Source organism: Lycium barbarum, chromosome 9 (assembly GCF_019175385.1).
Source record: "Lycium barbarum isolate Lr01 chromosome 9, ASM1917538v2, whole genome shotgun sequence".
Lineage (NCBI taxonomy): Eukaryota > Viridiplantae > Streptophyta > Magnoliopsida > Solanales > Solanaceae > Lycium > Lycium barbarum.
The window spans coordinates 120165612-120177156 of NC_083345.1; the positions used below are offsets into that span (position 1 = coordinate 120165612).

At 34.8% G+C, this 11545-nt stretch overlaps 1 protein-coding gene across 1 annotated transcript; it reads right to left on the bottom strand.

The window, feature by feature from the left end:
• Positions 1-1207: 1207 nt before the first annotated feature.
• On the bottom strand, positions 1208-8598 carry LOC132609686 (lysine-specific demethylase JMJ13-like). The gene is given in 12 exon segments (XM_060323793.1): positions 1208-1818; positions 1821-2118; positions 3235-3483; positions 3591-3949; positions 4036-4431; positions 4609-4886; positions 4966-5045; positions 5132-5185; positions 5613-5832; positions 5908-6064; positions 6426-6798; positions 8378-8598. Coding segments are annotated over 11 exon segments (2493 nt in total). The 5' UTR covers positions 6787-6798; positions 8378-8598; the 3' UTR covers positions 1208-1777.
• Between the last annotated feature and the right edge of the window lie 2947 nt (positions 8599-11545).

Here is an 11545-nt window from a genome sequence, read left to right on the forward strand (position 1 = left end):
AAATTCCCAAACAATGTGTTAACAAATTACTATCAAGAACAAAAGTAACAAAAATTTAAAAAATCTTTGGTATAGTGATGAAGAAGAAGGCAAATGCAGATTTCATTTTTGTTCAATGAAGATAAATCTAACCCTAGTTTGAAGAGAGCAAAGCGTTTGGAAGGCTAGAATGTGCTGAGATTGAAAAAGAAGAAAAAGATATGGAAGAAGATGAAGATGAATGTGGGAAGGGCTGGTTCTCCCGCTGAAATGAGCTGACTAAATGGGAATTTTTTGTTTCCCTTTTGGCCAAAAAACCCTTTTATATGTTAGGCGTGTTTGTAAATAGCAAAACTTCGGGGTGTATAAATATGTTCTTTTTTAAATGAGCATACCCCATTAATACCTAATTATAATAGTCTCTTTTACCTAATTTTTAAAACTTGTGTCCTAAATACTCAAATAGATAACTCAAAACTCTCTTTAATTCTATCCCCCTTTGTCGGTTTACTTTTCAAAGTCCTCAAGTTTGACACATTGAATACCCTATTCTCTTTCAATCATTGCTTTGTCGGTTTACTTTTCAAAGTCCTCAAGTTTGACACATTGAATACCCTATTCTCTTTCAATCATTGCTTTGTCGGTTTACTTTTCAAAGTCCTCAAGTTTGACACATTGAATACCCTATTCTCTTTCAATCATTGCTGCTAATTTTTCTTGATCAAACACTAATTGCTGCTCAAAAGTGTTTTTCAAATTTGATTAGCCAAACACAAACTGCTTCTCACCAAAAATACTTTTTTGAAAAAAAAAAAAAAACACTTCTCAAAAATAAGCTAATTTTAGAAGTTTAGCAAATCAGACTTTTTAAAGATATTGGCATCTAAGAAATCCAAGTATATTTGGTTGTGCTGTTCGCTGCAGTCAACTTTTGAAGATAAGAGGTACAAAGTTACAAGTTGCAGTTTGGATTGGTTTGATTGGGTGATAGAGTTGGTTAATACGAAGAAATAGAAGTGAAGTTTGACCATAACAAAGGGATAATTCAAAGTAAAAAACCTTGTATAAGTAGAGGTTAACTTCAAAAGATGTTATAAAAAATTACACTATCAAGTTACCTAAATGATCGTTACAGTTCCCCGTCCATAATAAGATTAGTAACATGAAGAATATGGTAGATTACTTGTGAAGATCAGTGTCTTAAGAAATGACAAAATGCTATATGAGGTCAGGAGAAACAACTTTCTTTGTATCTATTCTTGTAGTGTCAAGACAAAAAGACCCTTAGCTACAAAAACAATAATGACCCCGTTGACTGGAAGAGAGCAGATGCCACATTTTAATAAGAGGCCTACTATCGGACCTCACAAGAATCGACCAATTTGTTAATAACAAAATGTACATGAGAGAAGTGCCTAACCCGAATCTATTATCTGCTCGTGGCAAAGGAAAGAGACCCTTTTCTAATAACAGTCGTGTTCAGACCAATTTGCTTGCACCTTGGCTATTTCACTAAGTATTGCTACCTCCTAGCAGCACAAATATCAGTTAACTCTGCGCAAAAAGGCAGAGAGAAGATGTTCCCCTACCAAAGACGAAAAACACCCTGGCCCGAGAACCATAAGAATCATCAGCGCTCCGTTTGCCCCATTTAGAGGCCTGCACATAGAATGTACCTCCTGAATCTAAGTTTTGGTTAAAAGTTGCATTGCTGCTCTCCCCTAAGTATTTAGCTTTTCATCCTTTTGTTATATCTGCATTAGAGAAATTGGGTGCTAGGTAAGTCAGATTTTATGAGCTATTCAGTTCTTCCTCCAAACTTGAAAATTGAAGGACCTTTACTTTCAGCCTCCTTGGCCCTATCTCTATTGGAGGTGGTTCCCCAACAGTTTTACCCAACTCATACCCGAACTTGTCATCTCTTTTATGCTCGTTTTGCTTGCTCGATGCTTCTTCGTTAGCCACTTTCTTAAACTTAACAGAGATGGGAACCGTACCACCTCTGGCCGACTTGTCTTCCTTAGAATGGCTTGAATTAGCATTGGAACTATGAGTTACATCTTCAGCCACGGAACGGTGTAATGAATACAACGGCCCAAGCCGTCCTTCAGTTTGATGTTTCCTTAATCGTTTGTAACCCTGAAAAGTAAGTGCAAAGAATACTTTAGTAGCTTAGTAGAATTCTATCGCACCAAAAACAAGAAATGTCCACACTGCAGCCTAACTGGTCAATGAAATGTAACAGTATTTGGAGATTAGCAATATAAAATTAAATATTAACACATGAATAAAGGTCCACACACACAAAATAATAATAATAATAATAATAATAATAATAATAAAGGTCCACACTATGCCACCAGTTAAAAAAAAAAAATTAGTTTCACTTTCTTGTTAATCTGTCAACTGTAAGACAAAGTCATAAGCTACCAATAGTAGCTAGCAAATAGTAGCTAGCAAAACTAGGTGAGTAAGCCCTGTAACTAAATATACTAACCTATTTTGCTCCAAATTTGGTAACAAAAGTCAAAAAGTTCTTACAACTATAAGAACGCCAATCGAATAGATGGGTATAATTTTTTATCTTACCTTGTCAAGAAAAAAAAAAAAAAAAAAAAGAAGACACTGATTGCATAGAGCAACAGTTGCACAATTAGGGATTGAATGCAAAATTGAAGCAAAAGCCAGGATGGCATTCAAAGCTTAATCTATAGTGACCACAATGTACCTATAACCTAGCTGGAAAGATGATTTGCATATCTAAGTTTGGCAATTTGACTTGTCATCGTTTGGTTTTACTACTAATAGCAACTTTGTACCTCTTTTCTCATCAGTAGCAACTTTTGTATCTATTTAACTCAAAACTTAAGAAAACTGTGATTCAAAAAATATTTAGAAGTAAAATCACTATTTTAAGCATTTCAAATTCTCGATAACTTAAAAATTCTTATTCTTTTGACCAGGTGTTTCTTAAATTACATTGATCCTTAGGCTATGTACTGAATTATTAACTCATTCCCATCAAGAATCGAGAAGCATATATCAGGTATATTACATGGTTAATCTATGCAAAACACCAAAGAGGAAAACATAGAAGGCAGAAGATGCACATATTCGAAAAGCCGAATAGAAACCAACAAGTATTTATTTGACACCCTTTTTCCCTTGTCATAAAACTGTTTAACCAGAAACTTTAATTTGAAAACAGAACACGAGCAAAACAATGCATCAAACTAAGACTCCAGAATCCAATACCTGGTGCTCAACATTAACTGCTATTGAATCATGTGTACTTCTATGTTCTGCTCTAGAACGTCGCTTCACTCTGAAAATTTCCGTGTCAGACTCGTCATTTTCTTGGTCAACTACAGTTCTAACATCTGAAATATGAGCTACTTTGTCATGTACTTTTAAATAGTCAGCATTAGGTGAACACGCTGATCTTTCACTTCTACACCTAGAAGATACAGTATTCCATATGTTTGAGTTAGCATTTTCCTGTACCTGCAGTGCAAGCAATTAGCTTGAGATCAAATAAAATATTTCCATTTTGCAAGACAGAAGTCAAAAACGGTTATACAAATACAGCAACCTGGATGAAGATAACTTACATTAACACTAGTGGGGAGGCAGTCTTTTCGCTCCATGGGCAAATCAGTACCAGATGCAAGCTCAATACTAGAGGCAGAAGCATTGGAAGCCTGCTCATGAAATGTCTGTTCTAACCAATCCTCAGCTTTTACTGTCCCTTCAAAATTTATTTCACAATATGGAACATAGCCTTCCTCTTGAGCTTGCGGAAACATGTCCAAGAGGAGAGTAAAGTCACCACTTTCTTTATAGTGCTCAACATCATGTAAAACATTGTCATCTAGCTCAAACTTCCTAGCTGCAGTTTCAATGTCCAAAATATCTTCCCTTAAGCAAAGGGTTCTACTGCTGCCACAAGGAAAATTAAGTGACCTAGGATCTGAAGAATAACCCATGAAACCAATCATCAGCTGTTAAGAGGGTTGCCAGAATAATTAATAAATAAAGACAAAGAAAATATCATACCGTGGCGAAGGCACGCTGCATGTGAATGGCAGTTGCAGTTCAGATATGCTACATAACAGTCACGCTTGCATATGCTGCAAAGGATAGTACCGTGTGAAAATGATGGTATACCAGAAAATGCTTTTAATCTCATGAGGCACCAACGAGCACAATGCTGAAACCGCATCAATAGTACAAAAGAAACTTTGACGCTATGGTGGGTGATCAAGTCTGCAGAGGAATAAGCTGGATCTTCAAGTTCCAAATCCGTATGCAAAAGCATTGCTTCTTTGCAGAGAAGTTCCTCATTGGGAAGAAGAGGCACTCTGTTCAGGAGTGCATAACGGCGGCTAGCAATTGAACCGATTGGAAACCAATCACCAGTTGCAAAGTTTACAGCCTCGCCACAGTTAAAACCTACAGATTAGGGAAACAGAATTCACTAATGCTAATTGTCAACTAAGATGAAATCCCAAGAATAATCAAAAATATCAAGGGCCAAAATTAGAGAGTGCTGAAGAGATGTCAGATTTGCAGGTTCAGGTATTATGCATCCTTGGACTCTTAAGTCCAGACAAAAATAAAGAGGCTTACCATGGCTGAATCCTGCATGATATGCTCTAGGAAAAGTTACTATAAATTCGCCAGGCTTTTGAACGGCTTTATAGACAGGAACATCATGTTCTGACAAAATGTTAGGAGGAAACAATGTTGTCTTCTGCAAAAGCACATCAAAAGCTCCATCCTCTCCATCAGCGGTTAAGATATCATTGTTATAGACATGCTCGCGGACAACCTTTTCAAAGTCGAGTGCTGCATGACCTGGAACACCATACCAGGTTTTTGCTGCCCCGCAATGATGATAATTGATGCTATGCACACAAATGAAAAAAAATGATAAGTTCCCAATTTAACCGGACTAACACGTACACTTCAAATTAAAGAACACACCTGTACAAGTAGTGATCTTCGACATGCCAGGCAAACATACTAAATAGCATTCCAATGTACAGCATCGGTTCAGTAACTCCCTAGAAGATAAATAAATTAGGAGGTTAGACATATTCAGGTTGAATCAAAATTTCAATGAAAAAGGTGCAAAAACTAATCTGTTTACCGGGATTGCTTTATCGAGTAGTCGAAGTATTGATTTAGGTAGGCATGAAAATCTCTGAAACCAAAAATAGAGGGTTTATTAGAACAAAGATGGAAAACAAAAAGGCAATTAGACACCTTTAAGACTACATCTATATGTTAACAGGAGTCGGGAGAAGCTGATGCATGGAAAATTATGAGAGAAATTTTTTAATTAGTCCTTCGCGTGGTCGAGTTGGAAAGGAAGGTAAAAGAGAAAAACCATAAGAACAGAGGATAGTAGTAAAAGAGAACGTTGAGAGAAAACACTATCCAAAATACTAACAAGGCTAGCACTGGCAAAATGTTTCAAAAACATGAACACGACAACCATATATATATATGCACACTAGATGCAAGGCACAATGACTCGTTTTATACGAACCATAGAACATATCCCTGAAAACAAAGAAACTCCATATAGGAATAGCACAATAACAAGAAACGTGTTATGAAATCTACACCTTCATATTCCATTTGCAATTTCCAAGTTCATCAATGGGAGAAGATGAAAATGCACTACCATCAACATCGCATGCATATTCAACACTCTCAGTCTTTCCACAAGCAATTTCATGCCAAAATTCTTTTTCCATATATGTAGGAGGAAGGCATCCAGCACTACAATACCTACGAGCATAAACCTTGTTCGCCATTTTCTCGAAATCACGAAATGTGTAGTTTCTGGAAAACCATACTTTTTCTCAAAAGCTGACAAATAATCAATTAACTGAACACCAAATATGATGAAGAACTAACCTCCCGCTCATGAAAAAAGTGACCTTGTCATCTGTATCCCATTCAGCTAGACGAAGTGGCTGTACCCTTGTTGTAAATTTAAAACCAACCTTCTCTTTCATCAAAACTACTCCAGCAGGAACAGAAGCCGTGATTGGGGAAACAATCTTGCATATTCCTGTTACATTTAAAACATAGTATCAACTCTTGTCAAACAAATGAAGCTAACAGAACCAACAACTCTATTTAGACGAGAACATAGTCCAGACAAAGCAAGAAGCTATTACAATATGTTTTAAAAAATAGATAGGACAACTTTGAGCTTCCAAAATCGAAACGGACAGAGCCGTACAGATAAGGGCAATGACTCTAGATAACAAGTACATCAATGTTTTCAACAGCCAGAATCCATCACAGGAACGTATCAATCAGAACTAGCAAGTAACTTCTACTTGAAAGCTAATTGAATCATGTTTGCAAAGAGAGACATAACAAAAGACATTGACTTATTTGACACAGAATATTAATGTACACCATACCAAATTTAGAAGCTTCAGGAGATATCTTCTGGAGATAAACTAAAGGATCCTCAAACTCCTCTTTACTTGGATAATACACTGGACATTCTGGAATTTTATCAGTCCACTCAAGATCAGATGTATCAAACTTCGCAACCTTGTGCTTTGAGAAAACATCTCTTACGTTTAAAGAAGTCCCAGACCCTGAATGCATATCAGCATTAACATGAATTCTTACACCACATGAAGCTGAAGACCTTAGAGCATCTCCTCCACTTCTACTCATGGTATTGCTTACACAAGTCAAATCATTCAGAGATTCTGCTTTCTTTCGTTGAAGCCTTTTTCGCTTCAAAAACTCCAACATAGCCTCCCTCGACATGCTCCCTTCCACCTGCCATAGAAAATAAATATTATAAATAATGTACTATTAGCAGCCTTTAGATTAAACCATACAAGAAATCCATATATTTCAGTTACATTTTTTTCCTTTTATAAAGTAGGCTAAGTACACAAAATCTTTACACAGTTTGGATACTGAAAATTTTTGTTCACAAACCATCACCTAAACATGTGAATCTGCACTAGATTTAGAAGTTTAGACTTACTTTAGATTATGCATGAGAAACCACGAGAAACAACTATTAATGGTAAATCCCAAAAGAGTCAGTATATCGATTGCCTGTTGACCAAGCTTTTGGGAGGTTAAAAGTGCTTATTTTAAAAAATAAGTGAGGTGTTTGACCAAGCAGCTTTGGGAGAAAACAAGTCTGTCTAGGAAGTAGCAGAAGATGTTTTTCAGAAGCTAAAAAAGCAGTTTTCCCTCAAAAGCACTTTCTTGACAAGCACTTACGAGAACATACACTTCGAAGGGCTTTTTAAAAATTTGGCCAAACACTAATTGTTGCTCAAAAGTGTTTTTTAATTAATTGGCCAAACACAAACTGTTTCTCACCAAAAATATTTTTTTTGAAAAGCACTTTTGGAATAAGCATTTTTTCAAAAAAAAAAATGATTTTAGAAGCTTGGCCAATCAGGCTACAATTTTGCTAATTTATCTTTCAACAAACCAATAAGTAAAATTATAATGCAAAATCCATCAGTTTTCACAAAAATTGTATGCTTGGGATCCAAACTTCAAGGACAAAGAACAAATCACATTCAAGTTGGTTGTGAAAAAAGTGAAAAACTTGTTTTTCTTGTTTTTCAAATACAACTTCAAGTTGTATTTGGAATTTTCATGGCCAAACACTAGAGCCCGTTTGGCCGTAAGAATTATTCACTTTATTCCAGAAATTTTTTTCACTTTTTTCCGGAATCAGCGTTTGTCATGAAAATATACAACTTGAAGTTGCATTCCGGAATTCCAAAATCAAGAAAAACTTGTTTTTAAAAAAAAAATCACTTTTTTCACAACCAAAACACCTACATTTCAACAAAAAATACAATTTCAAAAACTATGGCCAAACACAACTCCAACTCCAAAATTCCAAAAAAAGTGATTTTTTTTTATTTTTTTTTTTGGTTTCTATGGCCAAACGCCTACTAATTTTTGAAAAAAGTGAAAAAAAAAAAATCCAAAAAAAAGTGAATAATTCTTATGGCCAAACGGGTCCTTAGTGTTGCACCGATGTTCTAAAAATCCTAGATTATGCTCTGCATATCCCTACCTTGTAGAGGTAGAAATATTATTTCCGATAGACCTAGGCTCAAGAAAAAGCATTTCAAAGTACAACAACAACCCAGTGAAATCCCACAACGTGCGGTGCGGTCCGGAGAGGGTAGAGTGTACGCAGACCTTACTCCTACCAAGATAGTGGTAGGACGGTTGTTTCCGAAAAACCATTTAAAAGCAGTTGAGGAAAAGAGATAACGGAAGTGAAGAAGTCATGATAAAATACTAATCACATTTAGGCTGAACCATAATGAAGTGATCGAACCATAAACAACAAGCCTTAGGCTTGCCACATTACCTCAAGACTGCCAAAAACCAAGCCAAACTCAGAGATCAGAACAATTTCACCGCCGTAGTAATCGAAATACACAAAGTAACAACGTACAATACACGAGAAACCAAAGGATAATACAGAAATTTACCGACTGTAAATTTTCCGGCCAGAGTTCGCCGGCGAACAAGCAGTTCTCCGGCGGGAAATAGAGAGAGAGAAGGGAATCCAGAAGAGGAAAAGAGAAAAAAATTTGGATAATTTAGAGATTTTATATATATACACGCACAAAAAGGACAGTTGTTCTGGAAATAAAATAATTCTGTATTTCTTTATACACCCTCGTTCACTTTGAATTTTTCACGTTATTTAAGAAATAATAAATAAAGTGTATAATTTATTAATGTAGTTATATTAATTAGTGCATATTTTTTATTAGATTTGAAAAATAATTTGAAGTGAGTAATTAATACTATAGGTAAAACAGGAAAAAATAAATTTATTTTTGAAATACTGGACAAGTAAAAGTGAACGGATGGAGTAGTTCTAATTTAAATAAAGTTTCAAGGAAAAAAGGAAATTTTAAATTTATGATTTTTAATAACTAGGGGTAGGGGAATGTGATTTTTTTTTTTTTTAATAACATAGGGGTAGTAGGGGAAGAGGAAATGGGGGAGAGAATTAAAATGTGGGGATTTGAACCCTCAACAATAAGGTGAAAGTTCAGGTAGCCAACTAACTGAGCTACTAAATTTCTACTGTGATTTAATTTTATTTTATTTTTTAGATATTTTTGTGTCTATAAATTATTTTATTAAGGGTAAATGAGAAATTTTAAAGTAAGTTAGTTAGTTCTTTTTAATTACAGACATGTATTTTGAAATTGATTAAAAAAAAAAAGGAGGTGTGCCATATAAAATGGGAAAGACAGGATATAAAAATAAATGCTTAAATTGGAATATAAATAAGTCGATTTTAATTGGTTAGTTGTAAAAACAAGAAGTGTGAAGGAAAGTGGTTGATGAGTTGGTTCAACCAAATGCAGGCCTCGAGCGTATCGTTTTGAAATGCAAAAGTTTGTAGTACTTTATTTGGACACGTTATTTAGTGTGTATTTAATTTTTTAAAATTATTTAATTTTGAAACAGTTTAATAAATGTCAGGCAGAAATACCGTGAACTTTAATCACAAATGACTGAACTTCAACTATATAAAAATGATTGTTAGATAAGAAAAAAAGAAAAAAAAAAAGGCATAATACATAGATGGATAATTAAACTTTGCTACTACGGTCAGGTAAACACTCCAACTTTGAAAATGCACATTTAGATACTTCAACTCATTTCCACTGTGTCGAACACTTCCACCTACAAAATGATCATATAGACACTTTCAAAATTTATGTGTCACGGCAGCATCTAATGTCCACAAGACATGGTAGTGAAGAGTTGAGGTGTCTAAATATGCATTTTTAAAATTAAAGTATTTAGTTGTCAATTGAGACCAAGTTAAGATGTCTATTTATAGCTTAAACTTTATCTATACGAAATTTAGATAGCGTAATCATACACATTTAGCCTCAATAAGTTGCAAAATCTCAAGCATGTTTCCATTGAGATTGGTGTGTATAATCAAAGAGTGTAACATATTTTATCTGGTTAACTTATTTACATAATATACACTTGAGAACACGGACAAAAATAGTTTCAAAATTTAAATTAAAGTGTTTAATAAAAACTCTTTATCATGTGTTTACGTGCTCAATTAGAACAAATCATAGTATAAATGTAAAAATTTACTCATAAAATCAAAAGGTTATCCTGTCATTTTGTTTTTTATTTGGACAAAAAAAGGGGAAAAGGGTTAAAAATACCCCTCTACTTTGGAAAAAGTGCTAAAAATATCATCCGAACTTATTTTGGGTAAAAAATACCCCTCTCATCTTTAAAGTTTTCAAATATACCCCTGTCTTGACGGAAACTATCTCCCAAAATAACCCGAAATTATTTTTTTGACCCGCTCCATCATTTAAACTCGACCCAACTAAATAATAACCCATAAGATCTCCTTATTCCCCCAATTCCCTCTAACTTCAAACCTACGTATTGGGAGAATAAGGGGATCTTATAGGTTATTATTTAGTTGGGTTGGGTTTAAATGATGAAGCGGGTTTAAAAAATGATTTCGAGTTATTTTGGGGGGATAATTTCCATCAAGACAGGGGTATATTTGAAAACTTTAAGGATAAAAAGGATATTTTTAACCCAAAATAAGTTCGGAGGATATTTCTAATCCTTTTTCTAAAGTAGGAGGGTATTTTTAACCTTTTTCCCAAAAAAAAAAACACACACACACACTAAAAAGCAAGGGTTATTTTGACATTTAAACATGAAGGGTGTTCTAGAAGAGCTTCTGTTTTTATATATAGCGGTTAGAAGTGCGGAAAAGGAAAGAAGCGGAAAGTGAGGATCTACTGAACCGCAGATACAGGAGAATATCGTGAGGTGCTTACATCAACCGTTGATTACATTTCGTTACAATGTTTCAACGGCAGAAGATAACTTTCCATGTTTACATGCGAAATCCGTTAGTTACTTTTAGTTAAGATAAAAGGACAAGTTTCTCCATGGTAGTTGCCTCTTTTTAACTGTTGGGTAAAGGGTGATTATGTCATTTTGCAGAGAAATAATCCGAAAAAGGCAACTCCTTAACGTGAGCTTTACGTTTTCATCAAAAAAGGAAACGTAGATGGGGCCATTTAATGAAAAATTTAGCGGAAGTTACTCAATTGGTTGCCCATATGGTTATCTACCACTCTTTCCGTTTCAATTTATATGAACTCATTTGACTTGGCACGATATTTAAAAAAGAGGGAAGACTTTTGAAACTTGTGGTTCAAAATAAGGCTTGAAAATTTGTGTGGCTATAAATCATTCATAAAGTAAATTTGTTTTCAAATTAGGAAAGAGACCATTCATTTTGACACAGACTAAAAAGGAAATAGGTTCAAACAAATTAAAACAGAAGGAGTATTTTAGATTGGCGGTTACAACAATAACAATATATCTGTAGTGTTGACTGAGTTGGTTGGTTGAGTGGTTTCCCACATGAGAGATCTGAGATCGATTTTCCCTACCAGCAGCCTTTTCAGTCAGAGCTCATCTCACCGTGTTTGTCTAGTGAGGTGAGCAAGTT